This window comes from Narcine bancroftii, chromosome 5 (assembly GCF_036971445.1).
Source record: "Narcine bancroftii isolate sNarBan1 chromosome 5, sNarBan1.hap1, whole genome shotgun sequence".
Taxonomy (NCBI): Eukaryota; Metazoa; Chordata; class Chondrichthyes; order Torpediniformes; family Narcinidae; genus Narcine; species Narcine bancroftii.
Window position 1 is genome coordinate 186,378,995 of NC_091473.1, and position 26,539 is coordinate 186,405,533.

The following is a 26,539-nucleotide window of genomic DNA, read 5'->3' on the forward strand; positions in this document are numbered from 1 at the left end:
TCCAGTCCCAGCAGCTGCTGAACTGTAGAATTGAATTTCATCTCTCTCTTTCTCACTCAGAGAAAACCACATGACCCTCTTAGAACAGCCAAGAACAGACTGCGGATCCGGATCTAATCTTCCGAGTTAATTCATCTGTAGCTTTCCAAAACAATAATCCATTACTCCACAGTATGTCCAATTAACACCTACTTGTGAAGTCCTCATAGGCGTCCTTTAAAGATTTTGCAAAGGTACCTGGAGCCTGGACTGTCTGGCTTGAGCAGAGCTCTGGCATTTTAAATGAGATCTGTTTTGAAATGTCTGTATGTGACCTACACTTAAAAAACCGCCACAATTTGTCTCCTTTATAACGTATCTTTATCCAATACAAAATATAACAATCTGTCACAATTCAGAGCCAAACCACCTATCAATTCTCACCTTTCCTCCCTCCTGGCCCCGTCTCCATATCCAAGTCTGTTGGTCTGTTCTCCTCTGCCTACCATTTCTTTTATTCAGACATTGCCTGTTTTTTCTCATAATAACGAAGAGCTCAGGCCAGAAACATCAATTAGATATCTACTTCCAAGAGACACTGCGAGACCAGCTGAGCTCCTCCAGCATTTCTCTTTTACAATCACAGCAACTAGACTTTTGTGGTTCATTTAATCTAACTGGTCTCTCCTTGCATCCAACTTCTATGCCCTTTGCAAATTCTTTACAAATGAGCTCTGTACACTTTCAGCACAATGACTTTAGTGACTGAACTGTAAGACAGCTTTCTAGCTATTCTTTTATACCTTTTCAATGTGTTTTATCATTTTCAGTCTAACGTTTTTGCCTCAGCGCCTCTGTCAGCAGTTGAACCTTTGGAATCAGCTACATCATGTTGCTTTTCATTGATCACAACTCAGCTTTCAACACCATCATCCCCTCAGTACTTTTCAGCAAGCTTCATAATCTGGGCTCTGCACCGTAAAGGTTAAAATCTTGTCTTTTTGATTTGTACTTCAATTTATGACTATCCCTTTAAGGAAAATTGTTATTTGTAGTGTTACCACAGTTACTATGATGTTATATGTCGTAATATCTGGGCGTTCGGGGAACTTGCTTTCATTCTTCGAAGAACCATGGGGGAGGCATAAGCATCTAAATACTTTTCTTTGAATTCATCTTATTTTGTTTATTTCTTTTATATTTGTCTATCGTTGTATATCATTATGTCTTTACATATAGCTGAATGCTTTGTTTATCCATCGTTATGAAAATCTTGACGCAAAGTTACAAAATGTTTTATCAACCAATTAAAACTACTTACAGCTGAAAATACGATTTGGTTTATTGGAGTGATAAGATAGTAATTCAGAATATCGTCGCTTACGTTTATGTGAGGACGACATGTTTTGAAATTGGGAAATACCAGAGACTGGAAAGTGTCATCTATATCCACCTCCCTCTGCAACTGGATCCTAGACTTTCTCATCAGTACATGGTCACAGTGCCACTGTCTGGGGCTCAAATCCAGTATTGTCTGCGAGGAGTTTGTGCATGCCTCCTCAGTTTACTCTGGGTACTCCAGTTTTCTCCCACTTAAAATTGTACAGGAGTTGGAGGTTAATTGGGTGCATTTGGGCTGCACAGGCTCATGGGCTGAAAGGACCTGATACCCTGCTGTATGTCTATATCCAAGACCGCATTCAGTGTGCATCAGTAACAACATCTCCCACCGAATGACAATCAACACAGGCGTACCTCAAAGATGTGCACTTAGCCCACTGTTCTAGTCTCTCTACACCCATGACTGTATGGCTAAGCACAATTCAAATGCAATCTATAAATTTGCCGATGACACCATGGTTTTCGGCAGATTCAAAGACGGCAATGAGGAAGCATTGAGGGGGGAGATAGATCAGCTAGTTGAGTGGTGTCACAACCACAACCTTGCACGCAACATTAGCAAAACCAAGGAATTGATTGTGGACTTCAGGAAGGGGAAACCAGGAGAACACAAACCAATCCTCATTGAGGGGTCATCACTGGAGAGGGTAAGGAACTTCAAATTACTGGGTGTTAACATCTCTGAAGACCTATCATGGGACCATCATGTTGATGCTATCATAAAGAAGGCATACCAGTGGTTGTATTTCGTTATGAGTTTAAGGAGATTTGGTATGTCACCAAAGACTCTCAAATTTCTACAGGTGTACAATGCAGAGCATTTTAACTGGCGGCATCACTGTCTGGTATGGAGATGCCAATGTACAAGACAGGAAAAGGCTGCAGATGATTGTAAACTTGGCCATCACCATCACCATCATTCCATTAAGACATCTTTAAGTGGTGGTATCTCAAGAAAGTAACCTCGATCATCAAGGACGCTTAACATCCAGTCCATGCCCTCTTCTCACAACTATCAGCCAGGGAGGAGGTACAGGAGCCTGAAGATGCACACCAAATGGTAAAAAAACTGCTTCTTCCCCTCAGCCATCAGATTTCTGTACAGACAATGAACACTTTCACTTTCGTACTTGTTTAAAAATCTCATATTTATAGAATTTTAATTTATAGCAATTTAGTACCTTGTTCTGTGCAATACTGCTGCCGCAAACCATGACAATATATCGGATTCTGAAATTATAGGGTGTTGTAGGAATGGGAATGGAATTGTGCAATGAAAGCAGGGTGTGAAAGGGCAAAGTTGACTGTTCTCTTTTATCTACACTAGTGGGTGGAAGTTGGATACACAGAGTAAACAAGAAGTATTAAGCAGCCAAATAATTGCTGGAGTAACTCAGCAAGTCAAAATATCCAAGGGAAGAAATCATCACTCAACACTTCAAGCCAAAATCCTTTATCAAAACATGACAAAGTTAATGTAAATCATTAATATTTGGACAGGCAAGGTAATGGCAACTCTCTAGTAAAACAAGAAAGTCTGTTGATGCAGTGATTGAATGGTGGAGAAACTTAGCAGGTCAGACAATGTATTCTATCTCGCAAAGATAAAGATTATATAAGCCAATGTTCCAGGCTTGAGTCCTTCATCAAAGTACAAGTAAAATGTAGGTTGGTGCCTGAATAAAATAGCAGGGTGGAGGAGCAGGGAGAGGAGCACAGTCCTGTAAGCAAGAGGTAATCGATGGATAAGGAGGGAGGACACGAGAGAAAACAGGGGAGGGGTATTGCTCTATGACTGGAAAGTTGGAGAAAAGGAGACAGAGGGATAGGGAAGAGAGGGAGAATGCAAATACTTTGGGGAATCATAACCAAATTGCAGTTTAAATTTCACTGGTCATAGGTTAGAAGGTGCCTATACATATTGCAATATCTTGAACCAAAACCCAGCAAAAAGATGATCTGATCATCTTAATTATGGAAACAGTGTACAATTTGGTGGCTGATGGGAAAAATACGCTCTCCTATTCCTACAGCTTTAATGTAGAACAAGCCAAGACATTACATGAAAGCAGTTCATCTGGAAATGGAAGTGCCAATTTAAACAAAGCCACAGACTCAGAACGACATATCACAAGAATAACATAGGTGGCATGAGAAAATGCAATTGAAAGTCAGCAGGTTTATACTGAAGATAGCAAGAAATTGAGGATTAGACCTGTAACTCAGCACTCTGATTAATGTTGCCATGACATTTCAACAGTCAGATATTGATACCATTGAGTGTCAGAGCTTTAAAAAGGCATTGAACTAAGTAGCAAGGCCAACTTTTTCTTGGATGCATTGTTAAATCACAGGTTCTTTACAGTAAAAACAATGCTGGAGAAATAATGTACTTTATAAAGATACATAACTAACATTGCAGGCTTGAGTCCTTCATCAAGGAATGAGCAAAATGTTAGCGAGCACCTTCCCACATTTTGATACCTTGATGAAGGGCCCCAAAACATTGGTTATGTATCTTTATCTTTGCTACACAAAGTATACCCATTCAGAGCCAGCTCTTCAGCGCTTGACGTCCTGTTTTGCAGAAACTGCCAAAATGTTTGGCCTGGAAGTCAGCCTGAAGAAAACTGAGGTCCTCCATCAGCCAGCTCCCCACCATGACTACCAGCCCCCCCACATCTCCATCGGGCACACAAAACTCAAAACGGTCAACCAGTTTACCTATCTCGGCTGCACCATTTCATCAGATGCAAGGATCGACAACGAGATAGACAACAGACTCGACAAGGCAAATAGCGCCTTTGGAAGACTACACAAAAGAGTCTGGAAAAACAACCAACTGAAAAGCCTCACAAAGATAAGCGTATACAGAGCCGTTGTCATACCCACACTCCTGTTCAGCTCAGAATCATGGGTCCTCTACCGGCATCACCTACGGCTCCTAGAACGCTTCCATCAGCGTTGTCTCCGCTCCATCCTCAACATTCATTGGAGCGACTTCATCCCTAACATCGAAGTACTCAAGATGGCAGAGGTCGACAGCATCGAGGCCACGCTGCTGAAGATCCAGCTGTGCCGGGTGGGTCGCGTCTCCAGAATGGAGGACCATCGCCTTCCCAAGATCGTGTTATATGGCGAGCTCTCCACTGGCCATCGTGTCAGAGGTGCACCAAAGAAGAGGTACAAGGACTGCCTAAAGAAATCTCTTGGTGCCTGCCACATTGACCACCGCCAGTGGGCTGATATCGCCTCAAACTGTGCATCTTGGCGCCTCACAGTTCGTCGGGCAGCAACCTCCTTTGAAGAAGACCACAGAGCCCACCTCACTGACAAAAGACAAAGGAGGAAAAACCCAATACCCAATCCCAACCAACAAATTTTCCCCTGCAACCGCTGCAACTGTGTCTGCCTGTCCCACATCAGATTTGTCAGCCACAAACGAGCCTGCAGCTGACGTGGACATTTACCTCTCCATAAATCTTCATCCGCGAAGCCAAGCCAAAGACAAAGTATACTGTTTGACCTGCTGAGTTTCTACAGCATTGCATTTTTTTTTAAACTTTAAACACGCCATCTGCAGACTTTTGCATTTTACTTCTTTACATTATAACATGGCTCAAAATACTTGGCAAAAGGAATTGCAAACTAATCTCCCCTACCTCTACATCCTGTTCAGTAAAGACTGCAGCCTTCTTGTTCTTCTCCACCATGGGTTCCATTTCCATTTGGTTCTGGTTCCATTTTCTGGGGAGGCTGGATGCATTAAAAGCAAGAAAACCCACTGGTTCTTTGTCAGGTTTGTTCCGAAATGCTGTGGGACCCTTATCCCCACCTGATGATTGTGATGTGAATTGGATTGGAGAGAATGACTGCTTCACAATGGCTGCAGGCTTGATTTCATAGATCCTAGTGGGACGGACATCTTGCCCAACATCCATTGTATCACTGGATCTGAAAGGCTTTTGGTTCACGCTGGCCTCAGACCCATGGTTAGTCTCAACTTTTCTCAATTCCAGCCCAGTGCTAGAGGGGCGTGGCTCTCTGCTATCAAGGCTCTGTGATCGCCTGCGGTCATTGGGTGAAATCCGATTGCGCCTCGCCGCTCTCCCCCTCTCTGGCCCTCCTTTGCCATCAAATTTACTAATTAGAGTATCCACAGAAGAAAGAGGCTTGGTGTCAATTGCATTATCAGCAGACTGCAACAAAATATCAGTGACAGAAGTAGCTTTAGCCACTGGCTTTGACATACTGGTGGAACTAAACATGGCATTAGACCATGGTTTTTCCAGGAGCTCATGATCCTGGGTTCCCTGACTTTTCCCCCTCAGATTACTTGCCAATCTTGCACCATTAATTGCAGCAGGGCTTGGGGTCCGAAAACCTGGCCTTTCTTCAGGCAAAAACTGGCGGTTTGGCGCAGGTTCTCTGGAAAACTCTACTTCATCAGAAATGAGCAATGATCCATGAGAATGAAACCTTCTCAGTTGTTCCTCCTGGTGCACAGGGCTCCTATGAGGCCATGACACGAGGCCCTCAGTGTTTGTGTATGGGAGGAAGTTTGTGTCATTTTGCACATTTAGTTCTGAATCATAAACCTTTGTTTTGCATTTGGATCCAGTCTCCTCATCAGAAGTAATACACTGAAAATTACCAAGAGAATACGGCTGCATAGAAGGAGCATCAGGGTAAGGGTTTTCTGGCACTTCAAACTCAGATGCTTTTGAACTTGTTGCTCTCTGCATTTGTGTGCCAGGTATAGTACTGGTGTTCTCCTCATGGATATAATCCATTCTGCTTGAGGCCCCAGGTGCTGATGCTGTTCCATCACTATTATTCAATACCACAAATGGCTGTCCAGAAATCCCCTGGACTCTCACCACAACACCATAGGACCCCGATTTGGCCACATTCTTTTTAAGCTTTTTGATTTTGTTGGTTTTCTGTAAGTCATCTATGAATCGTATTTGGACTCCATAGTCCAGAGGTGCCTGCTTATCTACTGTATTTGGCTCGACGTGGTCATCCATTTTCTGTCTTTACGGTCAGGCTCCTTCTGAAACAAAACAAAAAGTAGTTAATTGACCCGCAGAGCTTGAACTGAAACATTGCTGAGGTCAATCAAGGCATAGAATTTCAAATATTCCTTGATCATTTCATTACATGGAATATTTCAATGTTTTTAGTACTGTAGGAATCTCAATCTGACTTATTTAATCAGCCTCATTAAATTGACCAGCAGGTTATCAGTGACCAAGGGAAAATTCCACTTTGCAGAGTAACTCAGCAATTATTAACTCGGTTTGAAATGCAAGAACATAGCACACATTACAACATTTCATACAATTGGTTCTTGGGAATGTGGCAGGCAACTAAACAGAGTGACTAAACATTTGAACCAACAGACATCCAAAAGGATAAAGGAGCACAATTGTATGTGTTATGTACACAAATGAAGCTCAGCAGGTCACTTGCACTAAACAAATTTCTCTAGTATATTTGTGCATTGCACACAACCTCAGTATCTGCGGATTTTCTTGTTTAAATCTGTATGTTATCTATCTGAGCCTCCAAAAGAATTCCAAAAATAGATGAGCAAAAATTAAAGATTAGATTTTTTTTTAAAACCAAAAATACTTTATTCACAATAAACTATTTACAAAAGGAAAATCGTTCAGAGTCTGTTCCTGTCCTTATTTTCATATCCATACATTCCCATCACTGTGCCTTGTTATATTCGATTCCATTTCAGACATTTAGAACTGTTGGAAGACCATCAACTTGGTGAAAGGCGCACTGTGGCCTGCCCAAAACCTGTTGGTCTTTCAGCAAACGGAGATGTAGGTGAGGGAATGCTACTGACTGATGACACATTCCAGGCTGCAGGCCTATATGCTAAGGGACACACTGAGCCTTGGTGCAGCCATTGTGAGGGCACTGTGAAGAAGGACCACAGTCGAGAGTCCTTCCATTATTGGGCATTGAGGAGCTGAGACCAAGGGGAAGCCCCCTCAAACGACAGAGGGGAGAGAAGTGACAAGGTGCCAGTGTCGATAAAGGTCTAAAAGTATTACATCAGATAAATAATTTGACATTTCCTACTTTGACCAATGTTGCTTTAAGGCACCTTACTACACAATCCAATCACATACAAAAATAGCAAGTTATATACAGCTTAAGAAGAACACGTTCCAACATTAAACACTACACATTGCTGTAATTCTGGAGAAAATACTGGTGGATTTGGTTAATTTAGCCATGTATCGCCTCACAAAAATATTTTTCTAAGTTGTAAATCTTACATATTTAAATGTCTTGATCAACCTCTAAACAAACCATTACCTGCAGTTTAACAACCTCTCTTCAAATGAAGACAATACGACTGACTGCAACAACATTGCTACTTTAAAAAATGCAGAACTTGAACCGCAGAAATTTGGAAAAAATTTCTTTTTTTAAAAAAGCAGTACATAATATACAACAGCAAAAAAAAAACCCACTATAATTAACGAACAAAGCCAGTAAATTAAACCAATACAAGTGCCAAGCTCCCTTGGGGTGACAACGGGAAACTGAAACATGATGCAAATCTTCTACAGTGTCAACCTAAGAGTACGTGAAACAAAAAGGATATGGCAATCCTCTATTCAAATCTAAAGCAGATCATCCAGTGAGGTTAGGATATCACCCCAAGTGAGACATGTTTTCATTGAAACTATTCTCCCATTTTTTGCTTTCCACAATATGGTTGATGCTCCCATCTCACTCACATCCACTGTGATGAAATGCTTTGAGAGGTTGGTCATTGTCTTGGGTAAACTTATACCTCTCATTTTGTTCATATTAGATTGGTCATAGTGTTTGAGCTGCCGAAAGAAAATAGACACACACACACCGAGAGCAGTTCAGTTTATACAAGGCTTTATTACTAAATCTAAAGCTGAATTCACACTACAATATGCAAGACCTTCCCAATTATACTTATCAATGCCTGGACTGGTCCCAACTGCCGAAGCGAGGCAACGACTGCACACTTGTAGTAGGTTGTCGGGGCGCCGGTAGCAGCTTCTCTTCCTCCCTCGACCAGGATGTTAGCTGGACTCTTGAAGTTCTTCTACTTGCTGAGAGATGTTGCCACCTCTTGGAGAGCCTCATACTTCAGCAGTGGGACCATGGCTTATATTACCCAAAAGTTGTTTACTTCAGATCTTATCTCTTTGAAATTATCTTCAAGGTCTCCTGACAGTCTGCGACCAACAAAAGACAACTGCATCTCTGGGCCTCATGGTGGAAGTTGGATAATGTCTACTGATTCATATGCATCCCTGGGCCCCATAGTGTAAATTAGATAATGTCTTCTGATTCAACTGCATCCTGGGCCTCATGGTGTAAATTAGATTATGTCTGCTGATTCTAATAACAAGCAGGTTCTCAGCCTTGCAGCTGCAGAAGTAAAAAAAACAGTTTAAATCTTCCATTACATTCCACCCATTAGTCACAGGCTGTCAGACACGAGACTTAAGCATTTGAGTACAGAAGGAGTGAAAAATAGAAACTAAAACTATAATAAGCACAAAAATAAGCAATAATGCGAGCAACCGACGGAGAATATTGTGGCCCAATCCCCCAAATATACAATTTAACCATGAAAAAGGATTCCAATCAAGGCTCAAACTATCCTTGTGGGCCACAATACCCAGACACTGAAGCTCACGAACAGATTTTGAAACATGCTTAACAATATCAGATATATTAGTGGATACATCGGGCCGTGTCCCCCATGGGCAACTCCCTCGGAACGTCCTCGACATTATAAATCCAATTGCTGGCATCAAAGCAGCGGTTAAGCCAGATCAGCAGGAGCACAAGATGGAGGACCGGGAACAGAGAAGCCTGAAATATGTCACTAACGATTCCGTAAGCATTCAGTATTTAAACAAACTAAATCATCCTGTCCCTCAATAGCTACCCATCAAGTATTACCCTGGGCAGTTGTCACCATTTCACCATTTACAGGAGGGCCACTACCTGATGGTGCCACCCATACCTTTTGTCCGACATTCTCTAGCTCGGGAATGGGGGGCAATTACTGTTTTTCCTCTGGAATAGGCTGTAGTTCAGAAGTGTGAAGAAGTCGGTGGAAAGGTGTGCCTCCCTTCAAAGGGCGATTATTCAAGTTGTCAACTGCCTGCTGCAGCACATGGCTCCACCACTTCAGGGTCCCCAGTAGTGTTAACAAACCAATTTGTTCCTTCAGTAAGCCATTCATTTGTTCAACTAACCCAGCAGCCTGTGGGTAATAAGGAATATGGTGGACCCATAAAATACTGTTGTCAGCTGCCCAATCACAGATTGCCTTCCCGGAGAAGTGCAAGCCATTATCAGACTGAATTTCCTCTGGTACATCATAACAAGAAATTAAATGGTTTAGTCCTTGGATAGTGCTAGCTTGGTTAGCTGTCTTGGTGAGAAAAGCAAAAACCAGGCCTGAAAAGGTGTCAACCATTACTAGGACGTAACGTTTACCTATACAGTCTGGCATAGCGAGCTCCCCGTCTTATTCGGCCATGCGGACCAGGAGGAACGGTGCGGAACTTCACGGGCTGGCATGCTGGGCATGTCCGCACGACCATGCGAACATCGTCCTGGAGGATGGGTAAGGCATGTGTACGGGCCCACATAGCTGATCCCTTCTCCCCCAAATGGCCACTCTGTTCGTGTGCCCATCGAATCAGGGGGACGGTATCAGCGTGGCTGATAGTGGCAAGCTGATCTGCTACTGCATTATGTTGTGCCATGTTTGTCGTCGCATTGGTATGGGCATCAACGTGATATACGGTTATCTCATGATGATGGGAAGCATCCCACAACAGCTGCCACAACTGTTTGCCCCATACTGGGCGGTCATGTATCAGCCAGTCGTTCTTTTACCAATCAGGCATCCATACCACTAGTCTATTAGCCACAGCCCAAGAATCGGTAAACAAGCGAAGAGGGTGATCATGGGGGTCTTGTGGTAAAGTGACCGCCTTCAACTCAGCATATTGACTGGAGCCACCATCCCCCTCCTCCAATAAGTGAGTTCCTGACCTGGGATGGTAAGCCACTGCCTTCCACTTCTGCTTTCCTTGCACCCACCGGCTGCTACCATCAGTAAACCAGGCATCCTCTTGTTCTGCTGGAGTGAGCAAATCATATGGTTTACTCCACTGAACTGGTGAAGGGGGTAGGGGAGGGGGCAAGGCGGGTTCAACGTCCTCATGACGAGATGGAAGATCAGACACCTGTTCGTGTATGCGGCCCACCCCTTCAGGCCCTCTGGTTGCACGACTCTGAATATACCACTTCCATTCAACAACAGAAGACTGCTGAGCCCGCCCGATCTTTAGATTAGCGTCATTAGCCAGGACCCAGTTCATTATTGGAAGTGCAGGTCGTAATTGAACATCTGCATCGCCTGTCATTCTTTCAGTCTCCAGCAGGGCCCAGTAACAGGCTAGTAACTGTTGTTCAAAAGCAGAATAATGAGTGGCAGCCGCGGGCATGGTACGTGATCAGAATCCCAGTGGGATTCGGTGGCCCTCTTGTTTCTGCCAGAGGCTCCAGGATGCCACATCATCAGTAACAGAGACCTGTAGTTCGTAGGGGGTATCTGGGATGCGGGGAGCAATGGGCAGGGCCTGAAGAATAGCCTGCTTGGCGGACTGGGACACCCTTTCCTGATCATCACCCCATACAAAGTCTGTTTTCTTTCGGGTAACCTTATATAGAGGACGTAAAAGCAATGCCAAGTGTGGAATATGGTGTCGCCAGTATCCCAATGACCCCAGGAAATGCTGGGTCTCTTTTTTGTTAGTAGGAGTGGCCAAGACTGCGATCTTATTGCGAACTTTATCGGGAACCACCTGTTCTCCAGCATGCCACTGAATTTCAAGGAAGATAACTGTCTGGGTCGGGCCTTGTACCTTGGCGGGGTTAATGGCCCACCCTCTTTGAATCAGGGTATCTTGGACACTCTCCCTACCTTCCTGTACCATCTCTTCCGTGGCCCCTTGGATCATCACGTCATCAATATAATGGTGAATTGAGAGGGAAGGCAATACTGTCACCGTCTCCAAATCACGGGGAATTAGGCTGTGGCAAATAGTGGGAGAGTGTACATAGACTTGAGGGAAGCGGGTGAAGGTATACTGGCACCCCTTCCAGGTAAAGGCGAACTGATCCTGTGAGACCTTGTCTATAAGAATACTGAAGAAGGCTTTAGCGAGATCAATGACAGCATACCATGTTCCTGAGTTCCCAGTAGCAATGTTTTCAATCAGGGTAACAATGTCCAGAACTGCCGAAGTTAGTGGTGGGGCATGTTTGTTCAAAAACTGATAATCAACTGTCATTCTCCAGGAGCCATTCGGCTTCTGGACTGGCCAAACAGGGCTATTAAAGGGCGACGTTGCGGGCCTCACTACCCCTTCTTCTTGCAGAGCATCGATGGTGGCAGTAATCTCTTCCTGCCCCCCAGGGAGGCGATATTCTGGAATGCACACTAGTTTTGGGGGGGAGGCACCATCACAGGATCCCACTTAGCCCGACCCACCACTAGTCTTTTAGTAATAGTCCGAATTCCAAATGCAAATCCCCCTTGGTTAGTATTAAGGGCTGTACCGGCCAACATATTAATACCCAGGATACACTCGTCAGTGGCAGCCACCAGGGCATGTAACCATATAGGGGAAGGGCCATCACCCACCGTGGCGCGGACTTTTATTTCCTTCGCCAGGGTGACCGCTCCTCCCATCGCCTCTATTCAAAATGTTGGTCCAGTCCAGAGGTCAGGGTTACCAGGAATCACCGAGTGCTCCGCACCGGTATCGACCAAGGCCAAATATTGGCGGTTATTACCCCCACCCCAATGGATTGTTAACGGTATGTAGGGCCGCGGGTCCCCGTGTATCAATAGAGTAGACACGGGGGCCCTGCCCACACCCTCATGCTTTAGTAGGGTTCGGGGGCTTCCAGGCGCACATGCCTCTATTATCCATAAGAACCTTTTTAACCATTTGTTGTATCTCATCACGGATAACTGGAGCAAGAGAAGTTGGCTCGATAGAAGCAGCACTGGGAGCAGAAGACAGTTGGGCCAGGAGGACTCAACAGCTGGGGATGATGTTCCCCTGCCTTCCTCTTATAAAGGTTATAAAAGACCGCAGTAGGTTTCCCATCAATATCACTTTTAGGTACACCTAACTTTAACAAGGTTAGAAAAAGGTCCTTTCTTGTCGGTCCGTTATTAGCCGCAGCCCCTCTCTTTTCATCCTGCTTGTCTGATTTAACCTGGGTTGTACGTGAGTGGATTTTACCTCCCAACTCTAATTCTCGAAGCCCAGATAAGGCGTGCACCGCCTCAGACACAGGGTGCCCAATTAGCGGACTAGTTACAGACAGAACCAGTCCCCATACAGTGGGTTGGGCGGAACGAACCAATCTGGTATGCATTCTGGCTGTGAATATCTCTTCATCAGGGCTCCCCCCCATGTACCCACAGCCTCAAACACCCTGCATACAAGGCAGAGGCCAGGGCCTGCTATACCCTCCTCTGGGATGCCCCAATTGTTCTGCAAATGTAAATCACAATCTACTAGTGATGGGTATATTCGTAGCAGGGCATCCCCTAGAGTGGCAAGTAAGTAATCCATCTCTCTTCCTCTACCCAACAATTCCTCAGGGGTTAAATATACATTACCCCCTCCTTGCTCCCAAACACGCAGGAGCCAGGCTGCCAGAGTTTCTCCCGCCTTTTGCCTAAATCGATCTCCAATGGCAGCCAGCTCTTTTATAGAGAAGTCACGCATCATTGACTGCTCTTGACCTCTGCTCCCACTTTGGCCCACAGGGTCCTTTGCCCAGTGGATGGGACGAGGCCTAGGCCATCCCGTAGAGGGGGTAGGCCATAGAGTATAAGCAGGGGTTCGGGTATTTTCCCCTGGGTCTGCTTGGGGCATCGGGCTATCTATCCCTTCAATCTCTACCCTTGTATCATCCCCCCTTCCATCTGTTTGGGAAGTCTGCTGCCTTATGGAGCGGGCATGAACAGCAGGTGGAGAGGGCAGTATGTTAGACACATGCTGAGGAGTATCTGCATTATTACCATGGTCATCATTCCAGATATTCCCGTCCCATTCATCAATTACATCAGGATCGTCACCATTCCTTATCATGGCACGAATACAATGTGGATCGGGTTCTACTCCATGCCTTTCTTTATCTGCACAGAGCTGCTGCCGGAGTTTAATATTACGGCAGATCGTTTGGACATGCTTATTCTCCCATTCTTTGGGTCAGTCCTGACTGGTGCAAACAATCTCACTCATCATGGAGCAGCGTTGTCGCATGGCTTCTAGCTCCTCCTCTAGTTGCTCTCTCTTACGCTGAGATTCCACTTCTCGCTGAACTGATTCTGCTTCACGCTGAACGGAGTGGCTCAAGGCTGTGACCAGCAGCCAAAAACTGTCCGTCAGTATCCCCTTTTTACCAGAAAATTTACTTTCTCGAAGGAGAGTGCACTTGATGGGTCTAACTGCTCATCACAACTAATGGGTGGTCCCAACAAAGACAGGGTATTGGCCAACATGCCGAACCCATCGTCTTTGGAAGTCCATCCCAGAATCAAGAACTGCTCAGGGCTCACCTCCTTCTTTCGGCGAAATATCTAGAGACCAACCCTGCTCGCTGCACCAATTGTCTTGGGTAAACTTATACACCTCTCATTTTGTTCATTTTAGATTGGTCACAGTGTTTGAGCTACCGAAAGAAAATAGACACACACACACACCGAGAGCAATTCAGTTTATACAAGGCTTTATTACTAAATCTAAAGTTGAATTCACACTACAATATGCAAGACCTTCCCAATTATACTTATCAATGCCTGGACTGGTCCCAACTGCCGAAGCGAGGCAACGACTGCACACTTGTAGTAGGTTGTCGGGGCGCCGGTAGCAGCTTCTCTTCCTCCCTCGACCAGGATGTTAGCTGGACTCTTGAAGTTCTTCTTCTTGCTGAGAGATGATGCCACCTCTTGGAGAGTCTCAAACTTCAGCAGTGGGACCATAGCTTATATTACCCAAAAGTTGTTTAATTCAGATCTTATCTCTTTGAACATGATTTAATTATCTTCAAGGTCTCCTGACAGTCTGCGACCAACAAAAGAAAACTCCATCTCTGGGCCTCATGGTGGAAGTTGGATAATGTCTACTGATTCATATGTATCCCTGGGCCCCATAGTGTAAATTTAGGTGTCTACTCAACATGCATCCTGGGCCTCATGGTGTAAATTAGATTATGTTTGCTGGTTCTAAAAAACCAAGCAGGTTCTCAAGCCTTGCAGCTGCAGAAGTAAAAACCACAGTTTAAATCTTATGGTTATATGGTTATTACAGTCATGGCCAGAATTAACTCATACCCAAGTAAAGATCTGGACCAGAGGAACCAAAGGAAATTCACATTAGGCAGAAAATGGTGTTGGGTTGACTGATGGGACTGAAGGCAGATAAATCCCTAGGGCCTGATGGTTTGCAACCCAGGGTACTTGACGGATGGCTCTAGACATCATGGACGCATTGGTAATTGTTTTCCAATGTTCTATAGATTCAGGATCAGTTCCTGCAGATCAGAGGGTAGCTAATGTCATTCCACTGTTTAAGAAAGGTGGGAGAGAGAAAACACGGAATTATAGACCAGTTAGCCTGACATCAATGGTGGAGAAGATGCTGGAGCCAATTATAAAAGATGAAATAGTGGCACATTTGATAGCAGTAATAGGATCAGTTCGAGTCAGCATGGACTTATGAAGGAAATCACACTTGACTAATCTGGTAATTTTTTTGAGGATGTAACTATGAAATGTGAGTTGGGTGTTATGAGAATGCAGGGGGACTTGGACAGGTTGGGTGACTGGGCAGATACATAGCAGATGCAGTTTAATGTGGATAAATGGAGGTTATTCACTTTGGTGGCAAGAACAGGAAGGCAGATTACTATCTGAATGGTGTCGTTAGGAAAAGGGGAAGAATGAGATCTTGTCAGTGAAGAAAGCTAATGGCATGTTGGTCTTAACAAGGGGAGTTGGGTTGAGGAGCAAAAAGGTCCTTCTGCAATTCTACAGGGCCCTGGTGAGATCACACCTGGAGTATTGTGTGCAGTTTTGGTTTCCAAGTTTGAGGAAGGACATTCTTGCTATTACAGGAGTACAGTGTAGGTTCACGATGTTAATTCTCAGGATGGTGAAACTGTCATATGTTGAAAGATTGGAGTGACTGGGCTTGTACACACTGAATTTAGAAGGATGAGAGGGGATCTGAGTGAAACACAAGATTATTAAGGGATTGGACTCGCTAGAGGCAGGAAACATGTTCCTGATGTTGTGGAGTCCAGAATCAGAGGGCACAGTTTAAGAATAAGCGGTAGGTTCACCCAGAGTTGTGGATCTGTGGAATGCTCTGCCTCAGAAGGCAGTGGAGGCCAATTCTCTGGATGTTTTCATTATAATGGCAGCATGGTTAGCAAAAGACGCTGTTTACATCCGGTACCGCACGGATGGCAGTCTCTTCAATCTGAGGCGCCTGCAAGCTCACACCAAGACACAAGAGCAACTTGTCCGTGAACTACTCTTTGCAGACGATGCCGCTTTAGTTGCCCATTCAGAGCCAGCTCTTCAGCGCTTGACGTCCTGTTTTGCGGAAACTGCCAAAATGGTTGGCCTGGAAGTCAGCCTGAAGAAAACTGAGGTCCTCCATCAGCCAGCTCCCCACCATGACTACCAGCCCCCCCCACATCTCCGTCGGGCACACAAAACTCAAAACGGTCAACCAGTTTACCTATCTCGGCTGCACCATTTCATCAGATGCAAAGATCGATAACGAGATAGACAACAGACTAGCCAAGGCAAATAGCGCCTTTGGAAGACTACACAAAAGAGTCTGGAAAAACAACCAAGTGAAAAACCTCACAAAGATTAGCGTATACAGAGCCATTGTCATACCCACACTCCTATTCGGCTCCGAATCATGGGTCCTCTACCGGCATCACCTACGGCTCCTAGAACGCTTCCACCAGCGTTGTCTCCGCTCCATCCTCAACATTCATTGGAATGACTTCATCACCAACATTGAAGTACTCGAGATGGCAGAGGCCGATAGCGTCGAATCCACGCTGCTGAAGATCCAACTGCGCTGGGTAGGTCACGTCTCCAGAATGGAGGACCATCGCCTTCCCAAGATCGTGTTATATGGCGAGCTCTCCACTGGCCACCGTGACAGAGGTGCACCAAAGAAGAGATACAAGGACTGCTTAAAGAAATCTCTTGGTGCCTGCCACATTGACCACCGCCAGTGGGCTGATATCGCCTCAAACCGTGCATCTTGGCGCCTCACAGTTCGGCGGGCAGCAACCTCCTTTAAAGAAGACCACAGAGCTCACCTCACTGTCAAAAGACAAAGAGGAAAAACCCAACACCCAACCCCAACCAACCAATTTTCCCTTGCAACCGCTGCAACCGTGTCTGCCTGTCCCGCATCGGACTTGTCAGCCACAAACGAGCCTGCAGCTGACATGGACATTACCCTTCCATAAATCTTCGTCCACAAAGCCATGCTAGCAACAGAGGTTCAAATTTAAATTTAGTAAGTTATGGAAATAACCCAATTAAAGTGAACTTTACATAATTAAGGTCTCCAATACTGATTTTTTTTTTCAAATTACTTTCATTTTGCACCGACTTGTCTTTTAAACTGTGTATTTTTAATGCAGGTGTATTAGTTCAGCATTGTAAAAATGTGTTTGTCAACTGTAAAATTTGCATATCTGGCATCAGCAATCCCCATAGGTGCCAGATTCAGGGGATTTTACTGTTCAACTCTGTCAGGCTCTGTATTTCAATTTCAATTACCCATGATGCACTCTGACAGGATACTTTTAATGGTGTATCTGTCAAAGTTTTTAAAGGGACGCAGGTGATAAGCTGAATTCCCTTCAACATCCGAGGAAGTCGAGGCACCAGCGTCTTGACCATTGCGTTCACAGAGGTGGACCAGGACAGGTCACTGGAGATGCTGACTCCAAGAAACTCTCACCTCCTCACCACTGATGTGGACAAGGAAGTGAATTGTTCTCCTCTTCACGAACTCGAAGTCTTACTGACATTGACACCAAGCCACTAGTCCTCTTTCTCACATTTTATTCCAACATTATGGTTTGGAGATCCTATTTATGATGCTAGTGTGATGCATGAATTTACAGATGGAGCTACACAATCATGTGTGTATAGAGAATATAGTAGGGCATTTGGTTCACAGCCAGAGTTGAGGATGATCCTCACTGACTGAACCCTGTAGGATAGGAAACCCTGGATTCAATTCTTTGTTCATGGAGTTTACAGATGAATGCCCAGTTTGTTAAAAACAGATGAGTTCAATACATTATCACCCTGGAATGTTAACTCCACCTCTCCAGACCCATTGCCATTTCCTCTTTTTCTTTAAATAACCCTGTCTGTGGATCCACCATTAACTTTTGCCTCTTTCGGTTTTCTCTTTCAACTGAATATCCTGAATAATTTTGACTTCCTTGTTAGCTAGTTGATTCTGAATCGTCCCTCCTCACAGGATATGCTTTTGCCATTTTAGTTGGTTAGAAAATCAACAAAACTGAAAAAAAAAGTTCACCAATTTTATCATCTCTTGTTCTTGCACCAGACTTAAAATTTCTCACAGCAACTTCTGATCAAAGCAGCAACTTGAGCATCGCAAAATATGAAAACACGAGAGAATTCAAAATATTTTTTAAAAATAAAAATTTGCAATAATCCTCGTTGCGAAGTCTTCGCAATTTATGTAACATTTCACGACTGTAGGACGTCCCAAAGCACTTGACAGCCAATTTTTAAAATTTAGAAATTATTTCAACATGCGAAATTAGTGACAGATGAAGTCGGGAAGTTAAATCTTACTACAATTAAAAAAATATTCTTAATAAGCTCACAACCAAGGCAGCAAAATTAGCTGTTATCAATGATAAACTGGACTAAAGAAAATGACAGGGATTCCTATTCTTGAATACAGTAAAATCTGGCATCTATGGGGATTGGTAGATGCTGGCTCACCAAACTTCAGTAATTGGCGAACTGACTACTAGGGCATGCCAATTTTAAACACACAATTTTTACCGATTTATTTTCTGCTATTGTTTTGCTGGTTGCCTGAGGCTGACTTAAGAAAGCAGCCTTTAACCTCAGACACCCAGCACCTAGACCATGCTTTCTTCACTCTGCTGACATCAGGGAAAAAAAAGGTACAGGAGCCTGAAGACGAGAACTCAGAGGTCGGTGCAAGGCTCCCCTCTGCCATTAGATTCCTGAATGAACAAAGAGCCAGCCACAACCTGAATTTGTCTTTTTCTGCATTGTTTTTATTTATTTTGTAAGGTGGTTTATACAAATGTTTTGCTGCAGCAAAACAAAGAATTTTGTGGCGTGCTCACGACAATAAATTCTGATTCTGCCAGTTGCTTGAATTCCTGAAAATGAGAATTTTACTGTAATACCAGAATTTCCAGCCAGAAAACTAGAAATGATATAAAAATTGGATAAGGCTCAGATGACATCTTCCTGCTTCTCAAGTCTGTCACCAATATGAAATTTTAATATGAAAATGGTGGTGGTGCCAGAGCCGCTATAACGGCAGCACTGGCGCTGGTGCGGACCCACAAGGAATAGAGATACAGTGCTCCCACAGGGTCCAACCACCCAGTCAACTGCTGTCAGATCAGAACAGGCTTTGATCAGCCTGTTAAAGGAGCCGACGTTAGTTTTATTTAAAATCCCGTGACTGCAGGGTCTGCACCCAAGGTGGTGGCGCCTATGATCACAGCAGCCATGAGGGGATGCAGACTCTAGGGGAGCGGAGGACTGGCACAGGGCACCAGAAAACAGTGAGACCATCCCCTGTCTGAGAAATAGAAGCAGAGGAGACAACCCACAGGATGATGACCATGACAGCAGACCAGTGAAGGGCTCTGCAGCTGAAAGACCCATGTTTGCAGCAGGATGCTGGCGAGGAACTCAGAGGCTGGGGGCTGCTGGAGACTGCTGTTGGAAGACTCAAACCAGGCTTCAGACTGCTGGGCGTTGGCTGGAAATTGGCTGAAAGGGTGCCAGGTATTGGAACCAGGAGGTGGTTCGGATCTGGAGCTGGGATTACCGATAGTGTGGCTGCAGAGGTGTTGGAGGTGAATCTATGAACACTCAGTGATTCTGTGGGGGGGGGGGGAGGGAAGTGGGGGACTCTGACTGTAAGAAGTGCTCCAAGCAATTTCTGCTGAAGGTGAATGTCTCCCTTACTACAGGCAGACCAATTTCATGCAATATGACACTGTTTTATTACAATGACAATAAATGTAATCTTGAAATAACCGGTACATATACATTTAAGAATCTTAAAGAACAGTAGCTAAAACTTTGAACCATTGAAAAGACATTTAAACCCAGTCCCCTGATCATATCAACACCTCAAAAGGAGACTGAAGGTGGAGGAAGGAAAACTAAGTAACACTTGCATCGAGTTATTATTGTGTTCACTTTGTGCAGATGTCCTCTGGTGTTTGCTGCTCCTGCCCTGGGAAAAAGGTGTTGGCTCCCTACCTCTGCCTCTTGTAGACTCCTATTAACTCCTATCACCCCCTCATCCTTCTTCACTCCAAAGAGAAAAGCCCTGGCTCTCCTAACCTTACCTCATAAGACTTATTTTCCAATCCAGGCAACATCCTGGACAGCCATAAAGACATGACTGTGTTCATTTTTGATGTCAAGACTTTGAAGACATTTTGGTGAAATAAAAGTGTTTTTTTTTTTAAAAGTACCTTTTTCCATCTGAACTACAAAAGGGCTCTTGATTTAGACTTTGGTCCACACGTGATTCCTCAGGAATCTGGAATGTGGCATAACGCGCTATCTTTTCAAAATGTCAGAGATAAGTCTCCAGAGAGACTGTTGAACATCTCTTCTGTCAGAAAACTGTCGGGAGTAAAACTCCACAGCTGAGCACATTACTCATACACCCCTCGAACTGACTCACTTCCACCAATAAATTAACAATTTATTGAATCAATATTTAGAATCTGAAGCAACAAATGAAATTGCTTGCATAAACAAATTTTTTGTTTTTTTTTAAATGTTTTTTATCCATAAGGAATAATCTATTTAACGTGGATATTTTTTTTAAAATACAGAAGCTCCAAATTATTTCACAGAACATAGAACACTACAGCATAATACAGGCCCTTTGACCCTCATTGTTATGCCGACCTACATACTACTAGCAAAAAAAAACTAAACCTTTCCAATCTCATAACCTTTTATTTTTCTTTCATCCATGTGGCTGTCTTAAACGCCCTTAATGTTTCAGCCTCCACCACAATCCCTGGCAAGGCCTTCCAGGCACCCACAACACTCCGTGTAAAAAAAAACCTTACACCTGATGTCACCCATAAACTTTCCTCCCTTCACCTTGTACAGATGTCCTCTGGTGTTTGCTACTCCTGCACTGGGGAAAAGGTGGAGACTCCCTACCTTTTATCTCTGACTGTTAGAATCCTGTAGACTCCTATTAAGTCACCCCTCATCCTTCATTCCAAAGAGAAAAGCCCTGGTTCTGGATAATCTTGCCTCACAAGACTTATTTTCCAATCCAGGCAACCTCCTCTGCACCCTCTCCATAGCTTCCACATTCTTCCCATAATAAGATGACCAGAAATGAACACAATATTCTAAGTGTGGTCTCAGAGATTTGTAGAGCTGCCACATTATCTCACCACTCTTGAACTCAATCCCAGGGTCTAATGAAGCCCAGCATACCATAGGCCTTCTTAACTATAATATCAACATGAGCCACATCTTTGAGAGATGTTTGGATTTGGACCCCAAGGTTCCTGCGTTCTTCAACACTATTAATCACTAACCCTGTGCTTCGCCTTCAAGTTTGACCTTCCAAAATGTATTTTTTCACCTCACACTTACCTGGATTAAACTCCATCTGCCACATTTTCACCCAACCTCTGTATCCTGACTTGCATCCTTTTGTAAACTTTGACAACCTTCAACACCACCCAAAACTCTAACCTTCATATCATCCGCAAACTTACTGACCCATCCTTCCACTTCTTCATCTAGGTCGTTCATAAAAATCAGGGATTTGCGCCACTCCACTGGTCACAGTCCTCCAGGCACAATACTTTCTGTCCACTACTACTCTCTGCTTTCTACAGGCAAGCCAAATTCTGAATCCACTCATTCAAAGTTCCATTGTTCCCATGCCTCAGGACTTACTGAATTATTCTCTCATGGAGGACCATGTCAAATGCCTTACTAAAATTCATATACACCACATCTACCACTTTACCTTCATGAATTTCCTTTGTTACCTCAATTAGGCTTGTGAGGCAGGACCATCCCCTCACAAACCCATGCTGACTATCCATGAGAAGACTGCAATTCTCCAAATGCTCAAATTCCTTACTTAGGAATCCTCCTCAATAATTTGCCCACACTGATGTAAGAAAGACTCACTGGTCTATAATTCTCAGGATTCTCCCTTGTCCTTTTTTTTTTATAAACAAGGGGACCACATTTGCCATTCTCAGTTCCTCCAGCACCTACCCAGTGGCCAAGGATAATGCAAAGATCATTGCCAATGCCCCAGCCATTTCTTTCCTTCCCACAGCAATCTGGGACATATCTAGTCCAGCCCCAGGAACATCAATCTTCGTGTTTTAAAGAAGTTCCAGCACTTCCCCTTTCAAGAGGTACTGAACCGTCAAATAGAAAAATTATTTCAAAGGCTTTCCTTGCAATCTCTGGGCTTCTTTTTGCAATAATCCTTGATCAATCTCCTCTTTCACTTCCTAAAATGTCCTTCACTAGGGTATCATTCTACCTTTACCGACATGGACCACTGCAAATTATAATCCCTTGACAGTCAAGATGCACGAATGAGGACAAAAAAAATCTCCCATATAACAAGAGAGGCTTTTTCATAAGGGTTGATTAAATTTATCATCATCACCTGGGCAATAGCAGAGATGACTGTCTGAGGAAAAGACCCCAGAATCCACAACCTTTACATGGAAAACCCCTAAATAAGTATTGCAAAGCACTTGAGAGATATTATCATGGCATAATCCACCCAACATCTGAACTTTTTATTCAGATAATCATTCTCCCATTTCTGGGAGGAAAGAAAAAAGGCTGCAGGGATACTTGGAAGAAAATACAGTGAAGCCTCTGGTATCCAGCACCTATGGGAATTGGTGGATGCCAGATGTGCATTTTCCGGTTGCTTGAGACTTACTCTGACAATGCCTAATTAATACACCTGCATTAAGAATAAACAGTTTAAAAGACAAAAATGCTATCCTGGACTTACAATGAACAAACTTCACTTGCATGAATATACAAACATTAAAACATTTTATTTTCAGTCACATTCTTTGAAAACTGGTATTGCATCTGCAGGTTCCCTCCTCTCCACAGAGCCTCCCGAAAGATGAATAACATTACAGATAATTAATTTCTCCCCACCCCCCTCATATTTACAGATAATCTGACCAGGGTAAATCTTACTAAGCAGAGATATGAAACACTTTAAGAGAGTCACCCCAATGGCAAGAAGCATCAACCTTCTCTTAATCCTGGACGACATCAATTTTATTCAAACTATATTGAAACTTTTTTTTTTTTTTTTAATTTTTTATTTTTCACACCATAATTCACAATAGCCATGATATACACTTTTTCTTTTCCACACATTTACAGTGACTTTTTCTCCCTCCCCCCTCCCTCCTCCCAAGCCACCCCCCCATCCCCCCCCCTCTCATCCATTTTAGTTATACAATCTAGGTTGCATTAATTCAGTTAGACAATGTTGTCATTCAACAAAAATACACCAGAAATTCTACTGAGTCCATTCTTTTCTTTTCTTCTCCTTCCATCAACTTAGGTAATGTTTGTTCCCGGTAGGTTTTCGCTATTGTATTTAATGTAAGGCTCCCATACTTGTTCGAATATTTCAATATTATTTCTTAAACTATATGTTATTTTTTCTAATGGAATACATTTATTCATTTCTATATACCATTGTTGTATTTTCAAATTATCTTCCAATTTCCAGGTTGACATAATACATTTTTTTGCTACAGCTAGGGCTATCTTAACAAATCTTTTTTGTGCATCCTCCAAGTCAATTCCAAATTCTTTATTTTTTATGTTACTTAGGAGAAAGATCTCTGGATTCTTTGGTATATTGTTTTCTGTTATTTTATTTAATATCTGATTGAGATCATCCCAAAATTTTTCTACTCTCTCACATGTCCAGATTGCATGAATTGTTGTTCCCATTTCTTTTTTACATCGAAAACATCTATCAGATACTGTTGGGTCCCATTTATTTAACTTTTGCGGTGTAATGTATAGTCTGTGTAACCAATTATATTGTATCATACGCAGCCTCGTATTTATTGTATTTCTCATCGTTCCAGAGCATAACTTCTCCCATGTTTCCTTTTTTATCTTTATATTTAAATCTTGTTCCCATTTTTGTTTAGTTTTACCATTTGTTTCCTCATTTTCCTTTTCTTGCAGTTTAATATACATATTTTTTATAAATCTTTTGATTAACATTGTATCTGTAATCACATATTCAAGGTTACTTCCCTCTGGTAAACTCAAGTTGCTTCCTAATTTATCTTTCAAGTAGGATCTCAGTTGGTAATATGCCAGCGCTGTATCTCCCGTTATATTGTACTTATCTCTCATTTGTTCAAAGGATAAGAATCTACCTCCTGAAAAACAATTTTCTATTCTTTTAATCCCTTTTTTTTCCCATTTTCTAAAGGCAAGGTTGTCTATTGTAAAAGGGAGTAGCTTATTTTGCGTCAATATTAGTTTTGGTATTTGGTAATTTATTTTATTTCTTTCTACATGAATCTTCTTCCATATATTGAGGAGATGGTGTACTACTGGAGAAGTTCTATGTTGTACCAATTTTTCGTCCCATTTATATAATATGTGTTCAGGTATCTTTTCCCCTATTTTATCTAATTCTAGTCTCGTCCAGTCTGGTTTTTCCCTTGTTTGATAAAAATCTGATAGGTACCTTAATTGTGCGGCTCTATAATAATTTTTGAAGTTTGGCAATTGTAAGCCTCCTTGTTTATACCATTCTGTTAATTTGTCTAGTGCTATCCTCGGTTTCCCCCCTCTCCATAAAAATCTCCTTATTATTTTCTTTAACTCTTTGAAGAATTTTTCTGTCAGTTGTATTGGCAATGCCTGAAATAAGTATAGTATCCTTGGAAAAATGTTCATTTTAATACAGTTTATCCTTCCTATCAGTGTTAGTGGTAGCTCTTTCCAATGCTCTAAATCGTCCTGTAATTTTTTCATTAGTGGATTGTAATTGAGTTTATATAATTGGCCTAGATTTTTGTTTATTTGCACACCTAGGTATCTTATTGCCTGCGTTTGCCATCTGAATGGGGATTCCTCCTTAAATTTTGAGAAATCCGCGTTATTCATAGGCATTGCTTCACTTTTATTTACGTTTATCTTGTATCCCGACACTTCTCCATATTCCTTCAATTTCTTATATAGTTCTTTTATTGATAGTTCTGGTTCTGTTAAGTACACTATCACATCATCCGCAAACAGACTGATTTTATATTCCCTGTCTTTTATTTTTATTCCTTTTATATTATTATCTCTTCTTATCGATTCTGCTAGTGGTTCTATAGCTAGCGCAAACAATAATGGTGATAGTGGGCATCCCTGCCGCGTTGACCTGCTTAAGTTAAATTGCTTTGATACATGTCCATTTACTGTCACTTTCGCTAACGGTCCCTTATATAATGCTTTAATCCAATTAATATACTTCTCCGGTAAACTGAATTTTTGCAATACTTTGAACAAGTAATTCCATTCTACTCTGTCGAAGGCCTTCTCTGCGTCTAAAGCAACTGCTACTGCCGGTGCTTTATTTCCTTCTACTGCATGAATTAAGTTAATAAATTTACAAATATTGTCTGTTGTGCGTCTTTTTTTGATAAATCCAGTTTGGTCTAAATTTACCATTTTCGGTACCTGTTCTGCTAATCTGTTCGCTAATAGTTTAGCTATTATCTTATAATATGTGTTTAGCAGAGATATTGGTCTATATGACGCTGGTGAGAGTGGATCTTTCCCTTGTTTTAGTATCACTGTAATTATTGCTGTTTTACATGAATCTGGTAAGTTTTGTGTCTCATCAATCTGGTTGATTACATCCAGGAGGGGCGGTATTATTAGGTCTTTAAATGTTTTGTAGAATTCTATTGGGAGTCCATCCTCTCCTGGTGTCTTATTATTTGGTAAATTTTTTATTATCTCTTGTATTTCTACTGTTCCAAATGGTTCTGTTAATTTATTTTGTTCCTCTATTTGTAGTTTTGGTAGTTCAATTTTAGTCAAAAATTCATCTATTTTCCCTTCTTTCCCTTCGTTTTCGGTTCGGTATAATTGTTCATAGAATTCTCTGAAGTTTTCCTTAATTTCTTTTGGATTATATGTAATTTGTTTGTCTTTTTTCCTTGTTGCCAATACCATTTTCTTAGTTTGCTCTGTCTTAAGCTGCCATGCTAGGATTTTGTGTGTTTTTTCCCCTAGTTCATAATATTTCTGTTTTGTCTTCATTATATTCTTCTCCACCTTATATGTTTGTAATGTTTCATATTTTATTTTTTTATCCTCCAATTCTCTTCTTTTGGTTGTATCTTCCTTTATTGCTAATTTTTTTTCTATGTTTATTATTTCCCTTTCCAACTGCTCTGTTTCCTGATTATAGTCCTTCTTCATCTTGGTTGCATAACTTATTATTTGCCCTCTAATGAATGCTTTCATTGCGTCCCATAGTATAAACTTATCTTCCACTGATTCCGTATTTACTTCAAAGTACATTTTTAATTGTTTTTCAATAAATTCTCTAAAATCCTGTCTTTTAAGTAGCATGGGGTTTAATCTCCATCTATACATTCTTGGAGGGATGTCTTCTAGCTCTATTGCCAATAACAGGGGTGAGTGGTC

The 26,539-nt window shown here is 42.5% G+C and overlaps 1 protein-coding gene across 6 annotated transcripts in view; it reads right to left on the reverse strand.

Annotated features, from left to right (window-relative positions):
- LOC138764356 (cingulin-like) overlaps positions 1-26,539 on the reverse strand; it is a 149,169-nt gene that overhangs the window by 93,646 nt on the left and 28,984 nt on the right. For 2 of the 6 annotated variants that reach the window (XM_069940178.1, XM_069940174.1), the window contains 2 exons: positions 10,471-10,558; positions 5,043-6,436 (listed from right to left, as the gene is read on the reverse strand). In XM_069940178.1, coding sequence (XP_069796279.1) covers positions 5,043-6,410 — 1,368 coding nt within the window. In that variant the 5' untranslated portion in view covers positions 6,411-6,436; positions 10,471-10,558. The remainder of the gene's footprint in view (positions 1-5,042; positions 6,437-10,470; positions 10,559-26,539) is intronic. The other 4 variants (XM_069940177.1, XM_069940176.1, XM_069940172.1 and 1 more) reach the window with 2 other exon arrangements.